This window comes from Peromyscus maniculatus, chromosome 5, assembly GCF_049852395.1.
Source record: "Peromyscus maniculatus bairdii isolate BWxNUB_F1_BW_parent chromosome 5, HU_Pman_BW_mat_3.1, whole genome shotgun sequence".
Classification (NCBI taxonomy): domain Eukaryota; kingdom Metazoa; phylum Chordata; class Mammalia; order Rodentia; family Cricetidae; genus Peromyscus; species Peromyscus maniculatus.
Genome location: NC_134856.1, coordinates 55,798,142 through 55,819,652, shown reverse-complemented (window position 1 = coordinate 55,819,652; position 21,511 = coordinate 55,798,142). Strand labels below are relative to the sequence as shown.

At 55.2% G+C, this 21,511-nt stretch overlaps 1 protein-coding gene across 4 annotated transcripts in view; it reads right to left on the bottom strand.

Annotated features, from left to right (window-relative positions):
* Zfpm1 (zinc finger protein, FOG family member 1) overlaps positions 1-21,511 on the bottom strand; it is a 60,582-nt gene that overhangs the window by 23,981 nt on the left and 15,090 nt on the right. For 3 of the 4 annotated variants that reach the window (XM_042277803.2, XM_042277801.2, XM_076572230.1), the window contains exons 2-3: positions 12,381-12,503; positions 8,962-9,111 (exon numbers count right to left, since the gene is read on the bottom strand). In XM_042277803.2, coding sequence (XP_042133737.1) covers positions 8,962-9,111; positions 12,381-12,489 — 259 coding nt within the window. In that variant the 5' untranslated portion in view covers positions 12,490-12,503. The remainder of the gene's footprint in view (positions 1-8,961; positions 9,112-12,380; positions 12,504-21,511) is intronic. The other variant, XM_076572231.1, reaches the window with a different exon arrangement.

The following is a 21,511-nucleotide window of genomic DNA, read 5'->3' as shown; positions in this document are numbered from 1 at the left end:
TAAGCAGAGCTGCCTCAGTTTCCCTTCTAGGGCAGGGTAAGACAGAGAGGGGAGGAAGCATGTCCCAGTACCCATGGGTCCCAGTACTGTGCCTTGGACCCGGGACCTGTGCAGATTCCAGTTGTGGGTGTAGGGAAGCACAAGCTTGCTCCACTTCGGCGTTACCCTAGTCACCCTGTCCATATCCCAGAGAGAACGGACAGCTTTCTGGATGAGGCCATCATTGCTACCAGTAAAAACGAGAAGAGTGAGAACATAGACCCAAGGTCATCTCATGCTCCTGTCTTATTCCCACTAGGTACTGGTGGTCATGGTAGAAACAGCTGGGGCAGATGTGGCTCCGGCCAGGACTGGGCATGACAGTTAGAAGAGAGAACTAACTGGCAGTCAGCGTCGGCTCTTACTCCTGGGGTGACGGTGCTAGCAAGTGTGACTTGCCAGTGATGGTTGCAGGGCCAGGGGCGCTGTTAGTCAGGGTACCCGTGGCCAGGAAGCCAGTGACGGCACTGAAGACGGTAAGGACACTGGGGCTCAGGGCAGCAGCAGCGACCACACAGGTGGCGTCATCAGCCATGGCACCAGGAACAACAGCTGTCTCCCACCACACACACTGCTCTGTGGCCACTGTCCTGAAGAGACCACGACTTAGGGTTGCAATGACATGCAGACCTTGTAACCAGGGAGGGGACAGGAGGGAAACTGCTGGAAGGCAGTGGTGGAAGCTCCCCTGGCGGGGACCAAGTTCCTAGGACCTGCCTCGCTGATGTCTAGGCCAGCTGTGGGGCTGCTGGCTGGGCAGGAAGCCGGTGGGAGGGCGGAGAAGGAAGCGACTTGATTAGCGCCGCCACCGAGATAGCTTGCCCAGGCCACAGACAGCGGGTCCCGGAAGGGGGTGAGGTCAGTAGGCCACATGCGGTGGGTAGCCAGGCCTGGGGCCCCTCTGGGGCTCCACCTGCATTTCCCACTGGATGTCCTACTGTCTGTCCACTTACCCTCTCTGCCTACAGTGTCCAGTGAGAGCCCCTTGTGCTGAGACCTCATGGTAGGGAACAGACACTCCCAATGGGTGGGTTTGCTCAGTTCTCCCCAGAACTGCCCATCTTTCTTGTCTGCCTCAGTTTCTACATCTGTAGTGGGGTACCACAGTGCCTCCGGCTGCCTGGATAGTGAACTCTCATTTCTTCTGAAGTCTTTTCGGGGCTCTCTTTCTACCAACACAGCAGTCAATGGGATCTGCTCCTGGAGCAGACCTACCTGGAATGCTTGGTCCCCCGATGCCATTACACCAGCTGTACCTTAGGGGCCATTTATCAGGTGACAGAAAGAGCTCTGTAAGAATCCTGGGCCCTGGAGTTCAGAGCCATTCAGAGCCATTGGCCCTGCCCCCATGTCTCAGCCACCTTTCTGTCCCTTGGTGACTGGCTGCCACTCCAGCTGCTGCTGGGATGGAGTCCTCAACCCTGAGATCTGTAACAGGCTGGCATGTACCCAGTGCTCAATGTGTGAGAAGCAAGGAGGGCATGGGAGCCAGCATGGGGAGGAGGCAGTTTGACAGGTCACCTGGGTGGCAGCACTAGTGACAGCCCCCTTCTACAGTTTCGAGGGCCCAATGCCGCAGAACAGTTGTCAAGGTGGAATCCCAGCCACAGCTAGCCCAGGATTCATGTGGGCAGGGCCAGGGTGTCCATCTCCATCCAGGGTCAGCCATCCTCCCATGGCCCATGCTGACCCCAGGCTATGACCTCTGAACCTTGTTTCCAGGACAATCACCTGCTTGCCACCACAGGCCCTCCTTGATGGGGCCCTCTACCTCTGCGCCTCCTTTCTCCTCACCCTGCACTTAGATCTAGTTGTGTACATTCAGCTCAGGCCTTTCACCATGGCTTCGGCCCCAACACACTAGTTTGGGTGGCTGCTGATTTATTGGCTCAGAAAGCCCCACTCTGACACCATCTAGAATTGTCTCTGGCCTCAGACACGGAGGTAGCAGTGTTTCCAATACATCCCAGGAGAGCAAGGCCCTCCCTGTGTCTTTCCAGCCCCTGAGAGTGACTGCCCCAGGAGGTAGTCAGTGACTATCCAGGAAGAATATGCCTGACTGTAAAGATACAATTTCCTTAGGATTTTTCATCCATCTCTTAGCCTCAGATTGTTCATAGCAACCCTGGGGTCTCAGAACAACATGAGTCTTCAAAGGGACTCCAAGCTGCTGGGTTGGTCTCTGAAGCTGACCCCAGAGTGACCCCTGCCATCTACTAGTGCCCCCTCCCCCGCTGGCTAATCTAAGACAAATAGGCCTATCACCCGCCACGCCAGGCCCCATGATAACACAGAATAGCTGGAATGATTTTTCCCACCCACACATGCCAGCCAGACGGTCGTGGGGAGGGGAGCATGGCCAGCTATCGGCCCATCTCCCAGGCTGTCCATCAGGACGAGCCGTCCTGCCTCAGCCACCAGATAACAGGCCTTGAGGTTCACACAGAAACCCGGGCCTGCGAGATTAGTTAGCCGGACACAGTCGAGATAACAAGCTACTGCTCCATGGGAGGGAGGGGTCCCCATCTCCTGCTTCCTTGGGACCCTGGGCCGGATGGAGATCTGGCTGGGGCCTCCAACAGGAAACGGTCAACAACATCTCCTGTGGCCCCAGCAGCCCCTTCCACCCTGAGACTGTGGGATGCTCTAACTCTGATCTGTTCTCCCAGGCAGCTGATCAAAGACCTCCCAATGTCTTGCAGCATCTTCTCTGTGCAGCCAGGAATTTTGGGATTGGGTGTGGCTCAGAGGTGGAGTGTGTTTGAGGGCTAGGATTTTATCCCTGGCACCATGACAAGGCAAGGCTGTGAGGGCTGCCCTCAAACTCTATGGCTCATAACCCAGCCCCGTCTATGCCCAGTACTATCTCTCCCCATGCTCACCCTAGCCCTAAGGCTCCCTCATGCCATGCCCCCAATGCCCTAGGCCTTTTGCATATTCCAGCTCCTTGCCTGAACACCTCCCTTCACCCTAATTTGCCTTTCAGTCCTCAGCTTGGAGATGGGGTCCTTCTCTAGGGCTGCCATCTGCTCTCCCACTTGGCCTTGACACTCAGCCACCCCCTTTGCTGACTGACACTGTTCAGGGACACACTGGCCTAGGACATGGCCACCCTTCCTGGCCCTGCCTCCAGGAGCTGGGATGGGCTGACTGGCTCTCACTCGGTTCATAGCAGCTCCTGGAAAGAGTTCTGGGCTCCAAGAAACTCCTGGGTAGAAGAGAAACAGTCCTTCCTGACTTTTCTTTCCTCTACACACTGCCTGGGCAGCTGGGCTTTGGGATCTCAGCACACAGCTGGGCTTCCTCAGGCCAGGGCTGTGGGGTCAGCTGTGCCCCTTGATCTCAGCTGTAAGGAACCACAGGACTCCCCTTCCCCGCTCTACTTTATCTCTGGAACTTGGGGTGGGTTTACAGGTCTCAATCCTTCCCAAGGACCGTGTGCTCCAGGAAGAATTCTACAGTCACCTTCTTCTCAAAAATGTGCATGGGAAGGTGCTGAACACAGGGTGCCACCTCCTTCCCAGCCAGTGCTCTCTCTCCTCTTCCACATCCTCCCCGGGCCTCAGGATGCTGCCAGACCTTGGCCTAGCACCTTGACCCTGAATGGGGAAGCTGCCCCACCGCCATGGCATACCTGCTTATTCTCTCTGTCCCTGGCCTTCACCCCTGCAGGTCTGTCTCTCTGTGTAGATGCTCTCAGGAGGTCAGGCTGGGGCCCAGCCCAATGGGAATCCTGACATGGACTCAGGGCAGCAAGTCTGAAGGAGCTCAGGTGGTTCTTCGGCTGCCTGTCCTTCAACCCCTGGAAACCTCCAGGGGTTTCCCGAACTGAGAACTGGGTCCTGCTTGGGGATGGTTGAAGGAGAGGTCCTGGGTCACCTAGCATGTCCACATGGTGTGGTGTGCTTGGTGTAGCTGTCTCAAGTCACCCTGAGGTCCCCTTGCCCTTCTTCTTACGGTCTGCCTCAACTTGAGGCTCTGCCCCTGGATCCTGCTCTCAAACAGTGGCGGCCAGAGTAAGTCCCAGGCTCAAGACACCAGGGGGAAGAACACTGCTGAAATCCTGCTGACTCCTGACCCTCACCGCTAGCTATGGCTGCACTCATACTGACAGAGGGTGGAACTCTCTTTGTCTCTCCATTCACTTTACCAGAAAGCACACCCCAGGGGATGGTTTGGGGCCCCCATCGTGACTCAATGTGCATCCCATTCTAGTACCTGCTCTGGCCTCCGAGACAGGCACCGGGAGGGAGTGGGAGAGAGATTCATGACAGATGGAGTGCCACCCTGTTGGCACAGGCAGCATCACATAGCTGGTGTACAGATGGCATGCATGCAGTCTTTGGGGGACCTGGGAAGGTCACGGTCCCTCTGTGTCCCAGATCCCCCAGTTCTATGGAGTCTTGGGGAAGGAACTGGGTAGGCTATCAATCCCTTTGCTGAGGCCAGCCTTGGAGGAATCCCCAGGAAGAGGACTCCACACCAGGCTACCTGACTAACAGCAGCTCGTTCATTTCTTCTCTTCTGCTACTTGCTCAAGATCATGTCAGGTGGGCCACGAGGGCCAGGGCAGGGGCCTGACAGAGTTAGATGGGACTTGTATCCTGACAGGACTGAAGTGTCTGCAAGCTGCGTCCTCCTGATGTTAAGGGAAGGTGATAGGAGGAGCGTGACACTGAGGGGTACCAGGCATGGGGACAGGTCCCCACATTCCACAGCAAGGCAGCTGGGCAAGGTTGCAGATCTACTTTCAAGCCCTCCGCATAGCTGGATTTGAAACAGCCACCACTCCTGCAGACAAGGTCATTTCAAAGATGACAACTCAGACTCTCTCCTGTCTACTCTTCTTCTTCCCAACTAGAACTCAGCTGAGGACCAAGAGAAGCCAGGACTGGTCTCAGCAAGGGTATCCCAAACCCTGTACACAGCTTCCGAGCTCTGTTTCCACAGTGTGACCTGTGCTCCTCAGACCCAGGGTGTGTCCCTGCTGTGCCTCGGGAGCACATAAGCCTTCCTGCTCCAATCCTCCGTTTCCCCTCACCTGATGGGCTCAGGCCCAAATCCGCAGGGCCCTGGGCTGCAGCCCCTCTGACTCCACTCTCCCTTGGCTCATGGACTGCTAAGGCTCCAAGCTCTCCGGGCCTTGGCATGGCCATTCCTTTCTTGTAAGCTCCGCTCTCTGGCATCTACACACCTCTCAGACAGCAAGACACAGCGAACCTTAGAAGGGCCATCTAGGCCCCTCTCAGGCCACAGAGCACCATCTGGTTTGTTCGGAGCACTGAGAGCAGGGCTACCCTGCGCTCATTGTGCACATCTGGACTTTGATCACATGTGCGCTGAAGGCACTTTCCTGGCATTTTCCTTGGGGTTTATAATCTACATGGGGCGACACCATCCCCACTGCCCAGAAGAGGGTGCTGAGACCACACTGTGGGGGTCAGTACAAAACAGGACTCTGGGCAGTGTGTGGCCATCAGATCTGCAACAACACATTGCCCATTGTGCTGCTCAGGTGCAAATGTAATGCAAAATCAGCTGCTGGAGGGGTTTCTGAACCTGCTTGCACCCCTGTATGAGGGAAACCAGGTGCCTAGTAGGTGACAAGTTGGAGGGCCACAACGACTCTCCCCAACTCCATTTTTACAGACTATGAAACTGAGGTTCAGAGGTCAGCAGCCCACCCATAGACACTCAGCAAAGCTGGGCTCCTGCAGCATGGAAGAACTGATTGGCCAGTATCTGGCAAGACACAGAACTTGTGATGATGAATGAAAACGCCATTGTGCACTACCCCCAGCCATCAAGTACCAGACAGGGGCAGAGGGAGCCAGGCACAGTGACAGAACCAGGAGAGGACAGGAAATCATGACAGTGATGGTGACTGACACGACCTTGGGGCTGCACTCTAGTGTTGATAAAGCTCTTGAGCAAGTACAACTATACTTGGGTCTGCAGCGGTCAAGTGACTGCTCCTGGGTATCACTGGCAGCATGGAAACTAGGAGGCCACATGGGGGTTTCTTGGGGGTCTTTCCCCCGCTTTTTCCATTTCCCCTGTGCATGCCTGCATTGATGCTGGGAGTCATCCTTGATCACTCTGTCTCTGACGGGAACTACAACAGGTGGGCTGCTATGTCCACTGGGCATTTATGTGAAATACCAGTCTTCATGCGTATGTGGCGGACACTAATTGCTAAGCCATTTTGCCAGCTCTTCCTGGAGGACTTTTCTTCATCTGCTCTAGGCCTGGGCCATCAGGCCATGAGCTTTCTCACATCTGTACACCTAAGACGAGGCTCTTGGACAGCCACTTTCTGGGGCCTGTTTAAGTCCTGTCTCATCTAGAGAGGAATCTGATGGGTGGTCCCTGATACTTAGAAGCCTGGGTAGCAACATTAAATTGTGTTCGGGATAGGCAGAGCCCTCTGGAGATCCCAGCCCCGCACTGTCAGCTCTGTCATGGGTCCAGTGACCACTTCAGGCAGAGCAGATGGGAACGGGCTCAGGTCCAGGCACTTCTCTGAGCCAGACAGAGTCAGAGGAAGACTTGGAGTCCAAGCCAGCTCTGTGCCTTCTCTCCAGAGAGGAACAGTGGAAGATGCCTCTCAGGCAGGTTCCCTGGAACAGTCAGGGTGGGTGCTGGGCCCTGCTGGAGGAGGGCTACAGGCCAGAAAGAGGTCAGAAAGAGTCAAAGGCAACCAGCAAGGCAAAAGTAGCCACTTGGTCTGTCACCAGACTGGGCACTGCCTTCAGGCCTTAACCCTACAACCTCATCACAGGCTCGGGCAGCCCTGGAGATAAGAGCCCCCTGGGCCTCTCCAGCAGCTTCCCACTAGGTGATAAGCACGGCCTGTGTGGGAGCTGATAGGCAATGGCTACCACGGCGGTTGGCCAGCGGCCACTTATCAACCCCATCGCTGCCCACTGCACAGAAATTCCTATCTGTGGGAGCCGATAGGGTACCGCCTGGCCCCTGAGGATGCAAATAACTCGGGAAGCTGGGGTGCACCCTGACCCCAAACCACAGCCCATGGAGCATGGCCTTCATAGGGGCAGGGCGGGCTGCAAACTACAAGGGCCTTGCTTCTCCATCTAAAAAATGAAGTAATAACACTTATGTGGATGAGGACAGTGGGTAATGTTCAATACTGATGTTGATGGCCTGGCTTCTGGGTCTCTGTAGCAGCAGTTCCCAGCCAGTGATGCTCTGCTCTGCACTGAAGTGGGGATGACACTGTGCTGGCCCCATGGTGCTGATGTAAAGACCATCCATGTGGCCACCAAAGTCCATAGACACAGATGATCCCTGCCATCCCCAGCAGGCATTGTCCACTTTATGCTTGTAGACATGGAACAGAGAGAGACACACAGGGATTCCTGGTGCTGGGTCAGTACTCACAGACTCCCTTCTAGCTGGAGAAACTGAGTCAGCATAGGGCTGGTTAGAAGCTGGGCAGTCTGGACACAAGGCTCTGCCCAGTTCTATGGCTTTGGGCATGTGAGTGGAAAAGGCTGGCCCGTGGGTGCAGAAGGCCCTGGTACCCGTGAGATCAAGTGCAATTACTCCCATCATGGTACCGAGGTCTGGGGACACTGGCCTCAACTGAGGACAGGACCCAACTCCCACCAGGCACCCCAGGAGGAGTGGACATCTTTGTCATACATCTCGGGCAGGTCATCTAGAGCCAAGAGGTGTGCTAAGCATCGATGTACTAAGGGATGGCAGAGGGGAGTGCCCCAAGACAACTAGCCATGGGGCATTCTGTGAGTGGACTCAGTTTCCATACAGGGTGTGGGTCCCCATTCTGACTGTGGCCTTCTGGGCCAACCCTTCCTCTCTGGCCTCAGGCTGTTATTTCATTGTGTACCCCTCAGCCACACCTGTCACTCATCTTCCTTTGCCCTGATGGCAGACATCACCAATGGTCTCCCATACTCTTCGAATGCCATAGGACCCCACCAAAACACCCACAGGTTCAGTTAAGAGTCCATTTCTACCCCCTTTCCAATGTGGATCCCTAGTTCTCCAGGGGAGGAACAGGGTCTCTGCCCCCACAAAGCCTCCTCTGATCCCTCAGCAAGACAAGACCCTTGACATGCCTTCTAGACACATATAGGAATCTGGTTGTGATAATTCCTACATGCTCACACACAGCTGACACTCGGTAACTGTGTACACATGTGCTTCCCACCCACACGCTCAGCCTCCACACTCCTCCCTCATTGATACACCACTTATACACACACCACTTAGCCCACCTCACCTGCTTGCCCTGCACAGTAGCCCTCAGCCCGCAATAAGAGCCCTGGAAATCACTGACACCCTCGCTGTGCTCCTGGGCCATGGTATCTGTTTATCAGAAGCAAGGGTACCATGACTGCCACATTCTGAGACCTGGGAGATCTGAGCCAGCTGCCAATTCTAGCTTAGCATGTGACCAGCAGCACTCACTGCCTGAAGATGTGCAAAGGTACAGGCCTGACTGGCTTGTGGGGCTGATGGTAACCAGGAACCTCAGATAGGCTGCAGCCCCCAGGAAGAGCAGGTGTTCTCCTTCTCACACACGTCTGAGCCCACCTGGGCACCAGCCCGCTTAGAATGCCAACCATCTGCTGTTGGGAAGACCCCAGACTGGCAGCTCCAGCTACATCCTCTAGACACCCCTTCAGGTGCCTGTTCCTGCTGTCATCTCTCAGTCTTCGTTACCAGTCACACCAGACCCTCCAAATGCTTCTGTCTATACCACAGGCTCTGGGTGTGAGCACTCCAGAGACCAACACAGACCACATTGCTTGGGTCAACTGCATAGACCTGGGCACCAGCGCTCTCCAAGAATCCAAGATAGCCTAGTCTCCGGCTAGCCCAGAAGGCTGTCCTCGGGTCATAGCAATGCTGTACTGGACTAGTCAGCCCGGTTACCTGGCCCACTCCAGGGACTGGCCATGGCTGCCTCTTCTTCCTTTTCCTCTTTCTCTTCATCCTGGGGCGCCATCTCCAACTCCTGCCCCTCCATATCCTCGGGACCTTCTGGGGACTCAGGGGGTGCTGGCACTGTGGGTGTACTCACATCTGTAGAGAGGAAAACATTGTCACATTCTTGCTGGGCTAGCCTGTGACCAGGAGGGAAACGGAGGCTAGGGGACACACAGTCACCTGCCCTCCTGCTTTATCTAACACTACAGGTTTCCTCTTGGCCTTAAAAAGCCCTCAGCCCCTGCTGATCACAGCAGTAATAATTATTCCTTAGCTGCTGTCTGTCACAGCCCAGTGCCCACCCAGTGCACCTAGGCCTGTGGCCTCTGGCTCACTGGTCTCTGCAACAGCTGGGCCCCTCCACCAGCCCCGCACCCAATTCCAGCCCAAAGGGCATGTTTGCCTTCCTGGCTGGCCAGATAACCAGTGTGGCCCCCGATCGATGCGCTTCTGTAAAGCCCCCTGGGTGACGTCATGGGAACAGCAGATTATTAATACCACGATAAGGGCTGTGATTAACATCAAATAAATCAATCCCATGGTATAAAAGTCCTATTATTTTTGGCTATAAATCAAAGTGGCTGGCATCTGAGCTCCAGCCACTGTGAGGAGCCGCGCTGGACCCGCCTGAACGTCAGATAGGCTCTTGCGCCGTTATCGAGCCCATCACTGCGTTATCACAGCTGCCGGTGCCAGGTGCAGGCCTGGCTGTTTGTCCCCGATCCTTCCCGGCCCCACCCGCCTACCCTCTCAGCAGCCCCAGCTCCACAATCAGATAAAGACCCGCTCCCCTGGAAGCCATGGGTCAAAGTCCAGTAGCCGCCAGCCATTTGCCCTTTGGCAGCTCGGCCACAGCTGCCTTAGTGCAGCTCCTGCCGGTAGCACCGATGGTGGAGGAGATAAGGGAGCAGCCTATGGTACTTGCTCTCCTGGAGGTCACCCAGTAGAAACTGAGGCTGAGAGGTGGTCTAGGGCCAGCCATAGATAGCGTCACCCCTCAGTACTGGATGCCAGCAAAAGCAAAGCAAACAGGAACAATGAATACGGTCCTGACTGGAGCCTGGCCTGGCAATGCCCCCTCACTCCTGGGGCAGGTGTCCCTGGAGAGCTGAGGATGATGGAGTCAGGGCTTGAACCCCGGGGCTATTGCCAAGGAAAGGCCAGAGCCTCAGGCTGGGTGCTGGGCCTGGAAAAAAGAAGGGAAGTGGGAGGGTCCCTGGCCTGCAGCCATTCAGTCAGGGACTCTAGTACATTGGTGGGGTGCACAGTGAGGAGCCCCCAGGGATGAGGCCTGTCCGGAATTTCTGTTCCCTATTCAGACTTGTAAAGACCTCTCTGATGTCCCCTCTGTCCTTCCTTTTCTGTCAACTCTGTTGTCTTGCCATCATAGTCTTCCTCCTTCCTCCTCATCTTCCTCCTTGTTCCACTCTACCCTCCACCCTATCCCCCCACTACGTGTGTGTGTGTGAGTGTGTGTGTGTGTGTGGGGGGGTGAGTGTGAGTGTGTGTGGGGGGTGTGTGTGTGAGAGTGTGAGTGTGTGTGTATGAGTGAATATTGAGTATGTGAGTATGTGTGTGTATATGAGAGAGAGAGAGAGAGAGAGAGAGAGAGAGACTGTGTGGGGATGTGAGAGTGTGTGAGTGTATGGGTGGGTGTGTGGGTGTGAGTGTGTGTGAGACTGTGTGTGTGTGTGTGTGTGTGAGTGTGAGTGTGTGTGAGTGAGTATGTGAGTGTGTGTGTGAGATTGTGTGTGTGTGTGTGTGAGTGTGTGTGTGTGTGTGTGTGTGTGTGTGTGTGTCTTCATGTGTGATGGCCAAAGAACAACCTTGGAGGTTCTTCCTCAGTTGCTCTCTACCTTGTTTTTTGAGCTATTGTCTGTCATTGGCCTAGCACTCAAGCAATCTGGCTGGCTGACTAGTGACCCCCAGGGACACACTTGCTCACCTTCCCAGTGTTGAGGTCAGAAGCACGCATCACTACACCTAGATCTTAGAGATGCTGAGACTCAAACTCAGTCCTCAAGCCTGGGTGGCACGCACGTTATGGACTGAGCCCATTTCCCCAGGCCTTTTGTCCTCTTTGTTGTTCCCCCCTCTACCATCTCTGCTGTCCATCCTCTGCCATCTGCTCTGTCCCTGTGTCCCCTACACACTTGCTGGCACCACTGCCAGAGTACCAGCCCTCTTTGCATACAGCACAGGTGGTTCTTTGGGGGTCTCTGCCTAAGGTCACCTGCCTCTCCTTCACTTCTGGTCATGTCACCAGTTGACCATCCTCCCAAGTGGCCCAATAGCTACATTGTCCAATCAGAGGCTGGTGGGCAAGGTTGGGGTGTGGCTCAATGGTACAGTGCTTGCCTAGCATGCTTGAAGCCCTGGGTTTAATCTCTGCCACTAGGTGGGGGTTGGAAGAGGCTAGTGTGGGCTAATTCAGACTCTGCAAAGAACAGTAGATATGGAATGGTATGCCCTTGCAGCTTGGGGCTGCAGGTGGAACAAAGGCTCATGGGTATGCAGTGAAGTGCTCCTGAAGTTCAGAGCCACAGACAGACATGACAGGGCTTTAGACTCACAACCAGATAGAGCCCGGGATACTGAGTCAGGATGCAGGTATCTCTTAGGTACCTCTCTACCATCTCTCCAGAACTCAGTGGCCTCCAAGATGCAAGCAAAGTGCTGATCTCTCAAATATTCTGCCTGTGAGTTCCCTCTTCCCAGGACTTCAGGGGGCATCTGAAGTTTCACTGTCCTACATCCAGCACCTGGCCTGAACTGGCCTCCTAGAGTTTGAGTGGTGTGGGGGTCTGTGGGGTTTCCTTCCATGCCTGTCTTCAGCTCCAGAAATGCACTGACCTGGGAAACTGCAACCAGGAGACCTAGTAGAGTCTGAGGAGGTCATGTGGGTGAGAAAAGGGGGCAATGTGACAGTGGGATGAGTCTAAACCCAGACCTAGGTCAGATTCTTGCTGGAGTGTGGGCTGTGACCCCAGGCAAGCTTCTTAACCTCTTTGGGCCTCATCCTTCAGCACAGCATATACTGTGTGTTCTTTGCCTCTCAAGAGCCTCACAGCTCTTCCTGAGTGCCGCTTGATACTGTGTATGGAGCCTAAGCCATGGCCCTGCATATCCTGTGGACACCATTTCACAGGGGTAAATAGACTGGGAGTGGCTTGGCTTTCCTGAGGTCTAGCCTTGGACTGGATTTTCCCACCCAGGCCTCAGTTACCTTAGATGAGGCTGGACCTCCATCTCATGCACTGCAGATACCCCCCTTCCCTGCTTTCTTTAGGTCCTGGGGCCAGGAGCTGGAGGACGCCCCCTGTCCTCCCATGAGCTCTATGTGGGATGTTTATCTGCACACTCACCTTCTCTGGGTGGGCTTGGGGGTTCCTCTATGGCTGGGGCCTCAGGGGATGTGGCCTTCTCCTCCATGGGGCTGATGTCCATGGCCTGGGTTTCTTCTCTGGCCTCCATATCTCTGAGAGAACCTGTGGACATGAGCCCCAGGGAAATCATGAGGTGCTTCTGGATAAGGCCACCCTGGTTTCCTAATGGCCAAACAGGCTCAGCTTTGGGGCCTGGGGAGAGCGGGCAGGACAAGGGCAGGGCCAGGTACCCATCGCGGCAGAGGCTGTGACTCTTTCTGGTCTCCTGGCAAGCTCACCCTGTGTTTACCCCGACACTCTGCAACAGTTCCTAAGCTTTGGTGTCACTTGATGCATTTCCTATCCTTGTCCTTTACGTTGTCTGTCCCTCCTCAGGTAATGGATACCTGCTTGCTAGGACAAGAGTCACAGCCCTTCCCAACCACACATCACCAATAGAAACACCAACACCGAGTCCTTTTGGACTCAGATGGATGCTTCAGGCCTTCCTGCCTCACAGGCTCACACACAGACTCACAGGCTCACACACAGAGTCACGGGGTCACACAGCAGACATGTCTATTCTTTGCTTACGGTGTCCTGCAGGAAAACTCTCAGGCCCCATATGTCAAGCCACCCCACACTTGGGGTTTGGTCCAGAGCTCCCCAATGGCGAGTTCTTATGCTCATTACATTGGGCAAAAACATGATGGACATAAACATAGCGGATGCATGATTGGTGAGGTGTCTGCCCTAGGGTAGAGGAGGGGACAGAAGACATGGAAGGGCCATCTTTGGTTTTGTTTTATTTTTCAGACAGGGTCTCATGCATTCCACGTTGGCCTTGAACTTACTATGTCAATGGTTCTCAACCCCAGGGGTTGCACCTAAGACCATTGGAAAATACAAATATTTACATTATGATTCATTGCAGTATCAAAATTACAGTTATGAAGCAGCAATGAAATAATTTCATAGTTGGGGGTCACCACACCATGAGGAACTGTATTAAAGGGTTGCAGCATTAGGAGGGTTGAGAACCACTGTAGTACGTGGTAGAGGCTCCTCCTCTACCTCCTGAGTGCTGAGATTACAGGCGTGCACCATCATACCTGCTGTATGCAGTGTGGAGGCTCTAGCCCAGGGCTTTGTGTGTGGTAGACAAGTGCTCTACCAACTGAGCAATGGTCCTCAGCCATTTCTGGAGGCAGGCCAGTGTCTTCAGGCAGGGGGATGTCTAGGATGCACCCCTTTGATACTTGGGGACCCCCAGCCTTTCACAGCTAATAAAACCTGCTGCTCCCCAGAACAGCGGCTCAGGGCTGCTCCTTTTCAGAAGGAATGGGGGTTCTGTGGAAGACCCACAGGCCTGTGGCAGGGCCATCAATACCAACACGTGTTAGCTCACACCCAATACTGAAGCCATTGTGGGATCCATGGTACTGGTCATGTCAATGGCGTGGGGACCCATGAGGATGGAATAGCGGCCAGGCTGGTTTGTAGAGTGATCTTTCAGATGGGATGGGGGACATATTTCTGTGTCTGAAGGACTATGATGGCTGTAATCCAGGCCACACTACTGGGGTCAGTGCCATCCTGCTCACACTGACCTCAGATAGCCAGATGCCATACTAGGATGCAGGGGCTTCATGACATTGCCTGTGGCTGCTGAGGGCAGGAAAAACCAAAGAACCATAGTGGTTCCTAAGCCAGGAACGCAGGCAAGTACAGGGGGTGAGACCAGGAGGTGTGATGTGTGGGAGAAGGTAACTGCACCGGCAACAGAGTGTGGTGGTGGGGAGTGGAAGTTAACTAACAGGCAGAGCCCCACCACACTGGCCATCTTCAGCCTGGGGTATGGGGGCGACATCACAAGCCCCAGGAAGGAGAAATGAGATAGGTTTCCTAGCTGCAGTACTGTGGGTGCTAGCTTTGGACCCAGCCTCCCTGAAACAGGACTAAGGCTCACAGTGACAGACACATGCCTTGACCCATATGACCTTGAACTAGGGCTGGAAAGCAGTGCTGCGGTGGGGTCCACCCTGAGCGGAGCCATCCATCAGGGCACTGGAGACTTCCCTGCCTAGGCTCACGTACTCATCCCTCTGTAGGAGTTCCAGGCCTCTCCAGGGGCTGGAAGGCACCTGGAATCTCAGCAGCCTGTTCCAGCAATGGGATGAAGCCCGTTCTCAGCAACTCTGGGACTGGAAATTGAGCTGGGCCAATGAGGGGGCACAAACATTCTTCCCTAGGAAGGTCATAGAGCCCAACCTGGTGCCCACCCAGGTGGCTCTCCCACACCCAGGCGCCTGGAGCTGGGATGTTCCTCCATTTACAAGAACAAAGGCGAGCGCTCCTCACAAAGCCTTGTGGATGAGCGTGGAGAAAGAAGCCGGGCTGCAAGACAGCTCATTCTGATGTTGTTAATTCCGTTCCAGAACAATTAAAATGGCTATGATAATGCAGGGAGACAATCGCCACTGGCAAACAGAGAGAGCCCACAGATGGGATGTGGCACTTCTGCCTGGAGCCGCTACTACGGCTTTCTGAGCCCTCAGTTGGCTTTAATGGAGCTGAAGCTGGCACTGGGCTAGCTAGCCCCGTCAGGGCTGTGGAGAGTAGAAAAGGGCGAAGGTGGCCCTGTACGTCGGGGGTCTCCACAAACCATGGCTGGACGCTGTCCCTCCCCAGAATGCCGTATGCTAGGGTCCCTCTGGGAACCCTCACCATCCCCAACAGGCAGATAAAAATGTGTCCTTGCTCTGTGACCTTGGCCAAGCCACTCCCCCTCTCTGTGCCCCATCCCCTCAGCCACGAATGGAAACTCGCACAGCTGCAGCCCTCCCAGGACGGCTTGCTGGCACTATCCGAGTGCAGCTCAGGGTGCTGGGGCCCGTGCTCTGCAGACACCAGCTGTCACTGCTTACTGCCACCAACGGCCCGGCAGGACCAGGAGATGATGGGGAAAGTGGTTTATTAAGCACAAACTGTGTACAAGGGGCCTTGGCTCAGCATCTCACAAATGTCCTCCCTTAACCTCTCTCGCTTACATAGCCTAGTGAGGTCATCTTCCAGTCCTCTCTCAGATGGGGAAATTAAGGCACAGAGGGTTCGTGCTGGGCTAGATCTTGGTATGCAGAGTGAATACAGAATATGTAATGTGAGCCAGACTGGGTGCCATGGGAATGGGGGGCAAAGAACAGTTTGGGTGTAGAGTGGGGAACCTAAAGCCAGTCCTATCTAAATTCCATTTCCATAAGGTGCCTAACAACCCCCCCCCCCAAAACCATGGGAAGTCTGGGTTGCACGCACTTTATGGACAGGTAAACTGAGGCCCATCCAACTAAGGCAGAGCAGCTTGCCCATGATCCTCAAGGAAAAGGCAAGGGGATGGTGCATGGAGAGAAAGGAACCTGGACAACATTAGGATCTGAGCAGACAGGCTGCCTCCTCAGCGCTGTCTCAAACCACACCTCCCATTACCCATAGTGAAGCTGACGCTAGCCCTCTTGCCTGGCTACTACCCAGGTTGGAGACGTCTGGGCACAAGACTGCACTTCTGTTCAGTGGCATCCACAGGCCACCATGGTGGTCACCCACAGTCAGGACAGTACTGGGAGCAGCCCCCCTAGTGCCCCGAGCCCCTTGGTTATCACAAGGAGCAGATGCCCAAGCGCCCATCCATCTCCTGCTCATTAAGCCGGACGCCGCTTGGGAATGAAAACATAATAGCTATTTGATTGGGGGTGAGATATTTTGCATATTGGCTCAGAGCTGATAGCGGAATTTCATCAACTCCCTTTTTCATGCTTTAAAACTGAATTATGGAGACAGGCTCTGTGTGGCAGGCTGATGCCCACTCCCTTCCAGGTCCCTGTGTATGTGAGGATGAGTACAGCCCTCTCTCAGCTTTGACGAGTTTCACTGAAGGGTGGTGGTGGTCATTTTGAAATCACCACATGGAGGTCACTGCAGGTTCTGGAAGAGGGACAAAATCCCCCAGTCTGTGTCCCCCAGGCAGCAAGGAGGGTTGTCATGGTCCAGTTAGGATTCTGTTCCTGGGTGAGACCCCTTCAGACCACCACATGGGGATGGGGACCACTGTAAGAACCGGAGCAGCACCCACCTCCCCAAACCCAGCAGGAGTCACAGACCGAGGCCCATTGGAGCCTGCCTGGCATAGGGTCCTTTCTTTAGGATCCCCCAGGGATTCTTTCCCCTCTTCCTATAGATGGAACACAGGCGATCTGGAATAGCTGCCTGCCCATCCTTGGGCAACAGAGATCAGAGAAGGATCCCAGGCAAACCCCCCAGAGAACAGACGGCCTCAGTCCCAAAATTTCATCTATTTACACACTCACTGATTCACCCATCAAACCTTTCCCATGCCCTTGTTGTGCCAGATTCAGGACCAGGAGGAGCTGGAGACAAAGCAGTGACCGAACTTCTTTCCCCAAAGGAGGAAAGGTGCCAGTGAGCATGGCAGGAGGGGGAGAGGTGTGAGGGGAGGATTCCTGGAGGAGGTGGCAAGGACTGACAAGGGAAGAGACTCCCTGCAGGGGGCCAGGGAGGAAGGAGTCGGGTAGAGGGGCAGTGTACACCAGGCAAAGGACCATTCCCTCGCAGGAAATGAGGGGCAGCCTCTTGTGTGGAGTCCACACAGCCATATGGGATACGGGCTGGGAGCACAGCCTGGGGTGGCTGTGACAACGGCTGTTCTTTTCAGGGCTGGGGAGGGCCATCGGGAGGAATAGGAAGCCCCCCCCCCATCTTGGCTGGTAGAGGCCTAGCCTCCTCACCTCACTGGAATGGCTTGGCACTGCCAGGAGGGAGACCCTGGCCTCCAGCAGGACCCAGTGGCCAGATAAGGCCCCGATAGCAGGGAGAAAATAGCAACAGATACAGACTTTCCCACCAGCGGACAGCGGACAGCTAGGGCCATGGCGGGGACAGACAGGCGGCAAGATAGCCCTGCCCTCCCTCAGGGGCCAAATTTAGGGAGCTTAGCTTCACAGGACTCAGCCCAGTGGGGGGCTACAGCCAGAGAGTCTATGGGCCTGCATCTCAAGTCTAAGGTCTGAAGCCTTACTTCCTGGCTAGCAGACACCATGACCTGTGACAGTGGGTCCTGGTCAGCAGGACGAGGTGGAGTCCAGGCCCCATCTAGGTAGGGATTCTGATCCAGCCAAGGCTGAGGCGTGGAAACTGAGGCACATGGCATCCCAGAGCTGCAGGCTGCTACACACTCCAAGCTCCTCAGACAGACTGGACTTCACTTTCAGTTCTAATAGCTTGACAATACCCCTGTCAAAAAGCATTGACAGGGCAGGTGACTTGGAGATGACTCTGACCCCATTGCCTCAAATCCTCGGGATCACCCCAGGCCATATTACGTACAGTGCAGGGGGGCAGGGCTCTCACAGCGGAGTCCCCTTCACCTCCAGCCATACACCTTGGACATGGCCCAAAGTTGTCTTGCCGGTGAGAGAAGGCCCAGGCCCCTCAGCATGTGTCCACTTGACATGCTTTCCATGTAGGGTATCTGTCACCAGTACCCAGACCTGCCCTTGAGTGGCCGCTGAGCTTCCCATGGCACTCCTCAGTCTATTCAAGGACTCTTCTCCTTTAGAGTCCCCACGCCCAGTGCGTTGGTCTGTCTCTTCTGGTACCACCAGCTTATTAGGTTGCACACGACCAGGTCAAAATCTGTGTGGCCCTCAAGGCTTGGCAGGTGTTCAGCATGCCTGGGAAGGGTGAAGGGCCACTTGAAGCTCAGTGTCTGTCTCAACCTTGACCTCAGCCTCAACTCAGGATGCCCCTGGGGAGGTGTCGAAGAGACAGTACAACGGTGGTGGCTGAGATGAGGACGCTGTTGGAGGTACACCATCATACGGAGCCCGGAGGGGGCACTGCCCACAACTAGGCTGGTCATACAAGTGCTGGCCAAATAGCATGGCTTGTTCACTTGAATACACACCCTGCTCCAGCAAGAGAGAGCATGTCTGGCCCCGGGGGTTCCCAACGATCAGAGTCAAGCTGGGGCTGCAGCCAGAGTCCACCATTTTTTGAGCCTGCAACCTGGACTATTCACTGCATGGGTGGCCCAGGGGTTGAATAGATATGGGATGGGACAGGCAGACTTTCTCACCCAGCATATCACTGAGGGTACTCCCACATACCCTGGGCTGGGGAGCTCACATCTCTTTCTGAGAAGTCTGAGCCCTATGATCTTCTGTGTCTTGTCTGGTTCTCTCTACCCTGTTGTGGTCTTAGGTGGCGACCTGCTGACTGCTTCTGTGCCTGGCTATAAGCATCAGGAGGGCCTACCCCAACTGGCATGGACTTGGAGCTCGGGACATCCTGGAAGGTGACATATACCTTTATTAGTCACTGGGTGGTCTTACAGAGGCACCAAATAGGGGGTCTGATGGAGAGTCAGGACCCACAATCTAGTAAACACAGGTCCAGACAGACCTCAGCACTCAAACACTAAAAAGATCCTATTGAGATAAGATTCACACACAATCAAATACAAGCATTCCCTGCTGCTTGGCTTTTAAAGGCATAGCTCTTTACTGAAAAACAAACAACAAACAAACAAACAAGCAAAGTGTATGGGGGTGGCACACAGCCCAGATAAAATACAGGGCTCTATGTGACCCTGCCTCGTGAAAAGCACACTCTGGTGACCCTTAGTTCCAAAAAGTTTAAAAGGAGTCACTGAAAATTCTGCTGTCAGTTACCTTCTCTTGCCTGTCCCCAGAAGACCCGGGGCTTCACGAAGCTGTGAACCCACCCAGGGCATGGCTGGCCCAGTGCTCTTCCCTCCTGGAAATCTCTTCTACTCCTGTTTCCAGCCCTCACATAGAAACCAGCTCTGACTTAACAGAATGTGGTGGGCTTCACTACCCCAAGCCCTGGCATGCTGCTGTTTTGGCTAGTTTGTGTGGGACCCAGGCACCCCAGGCATGTGCTTCAAGTGACCAGAGACAGTGCCAAGGCCTCTGGCCAGGGCCTTGGACCGAGGAAGGGCTGCTGGAGCTCTGAACACTCTAACCCCACTGGCACTGGACTCTTATTAGCTCTCCAATTTGCTGTTACCCCGCTTTTAGGTGTGGGAAACTGAGGCACAGAGTAACAAGGTCTCTCTGCAGTGCCCCCCAATCCTGGTTCATAGTGAAGAGAAGCAGGGATGGCGTTGCCTGGAGTTACTGGGAAGGATTCAGATACAAGTCCAGGTCCATGAGGCTCTCAGGACTGAGGTCTTGCTTCTACCCTTGCTGGGCCTCAGTTTCCCTCCTTGACCTCACATCTTCTGTTTCTTCCCACCTCTGCTTCTGTCCATCCCTGGTCCCTATGTCTGTTCCTGGAGCCAGAGCCTGGGCTCTGCTAGCTGCTCCTGGCACAGTTGGAGTCAGGACACTGTTTTGTGGAGATGTCTCCTGCCTCCTCCTTGGTTGTCTGTAATCTTTGGAAGCTTTGGCTCCGTTAGCCCAGATCCTTGTAGGCACATGCACACTGCCCTCAACAACTCACTTGGGTTGTCAGAGCCTTACTAGCACCACCCTGCAGGGATGCTGATTCCATGGGCAGACGAGGAAACTGAGGCAGAAGGCAGCCGTCCTAGCCACCACGGGGCCTCAGGGTAGCTGCTCACACTGCTATTCGGGGACATACATAATGGAGAGCTGGCCAGGCTGCAAGGTTCAGGGGCCCACACCCGACCTTAGAGAGCTTTGGTGAGGAGTGAATGGAGAGGCTCTGGAGGGATCAGGAAGTTCCAGGAAGGTCCATCCCAGGCTGGGGACTGACTGTGCAGACAAGAAAGGACATTCAGTCTGGGATGGAGACAGGGATATAGGCCTCTGTACCTCGGAGGGCTGGCTCGTCCACAGGGGATGTGGGGGTACTGGGGCTTCTCAGAGGAGGTGATGGCCTTTAAGCTACAACTGAGAACACCCCAGGGAGGGCACTCAGGCAGTGTGTGCAGGAAGGTCTAGGGCGGGGAGGGGGCACAGAAAGTCCCAGCTGAGCTCCCAGGGCTAAAGGCCTGGAAGGGAGCTAAGGTTTAATCTGGGTACTGTGAGCCGCACCCCCAGATGCCAGACTTGAGGACGCAGGGCCTGTTGGCGGCGGTGGGGTGTGTACTGGGCCCTTGCACCCTGAGGGTCCTCAGGATCTTCCCCTTGGCCTGAGCCTGGTCCCTCTCTCAGGCCAGATCTAACCGGCAAGTTGGTCTCTTACCCTGTCCCCAGGGGTAGGGACCTGGGTGGGGCAAGGCTCAGAGAAAGGGAGGCTAGGAGGAGGGAAGAGGGCCCGGGGCCTGAGAAAGCCCAGCCTGGCTGATAGAGAGAGATTGGTTTCAGCCGGAGCCTCGGGCCTGCCAAGTCCACATCCTATCTGCGGCCTGCGCTTACTCAACATTCATCACAGCTGAACTCGGAAACTTTATCAACGCTAAAGGTTGGCGCCATCTCTAGGCCCAGCCACTCCCGTCCCTCCCCTCGATGGGCCTGATAGCCACTGATAGATTACACAAGATTGTTTCACTCCAGGAACCCATGGCCTATGCTTCTGGGGGAGGGGCAGCATGGGGGAGGGCCCAGGGCACCACAGGGGTTGGAGCTGTGCACCCTGAGGATGGTCGGTGAGTAGACTGGGGGCCTTGTGCCAGGATGGGACCTGGGGCTGTGGAGGCCACGTGCCAGGCAGGGGCGGCTGAGGCCACAGCTCAGAGCCTCGAGCAAGAGAGGAGGAAACAGAATGGTGGAGATGGGCGCTGAGGCCTGGAGTGATTCTCTCTCTAGATGGGTGATAAGAGCTGAGCGATGTGGCAGGTTTCACTAATGGAGCCGTCGCTGCGTGGTACGGGTCAGAGGGACGGAGGCAGATGGCTGCTTAGGAGGAGACGGCTCCTGTGTGACAAGCCGTCCACTCAGCGGGCTGGGCTGGGCCCTCTCCTCTCCAAGCCCACCTGGAGCCCACAGCGGCCGTGGTAGTCAGGCAGAGCACAGTGCTCTGATCACTAGCCCAAACCCACTATGGGTGCTCCAACCTCTCAGTGCCCTGCTCACACATGAGACCCTGTGTTATGTGCCGTTCACATCCTCACCAATACCATCGGCATCCAC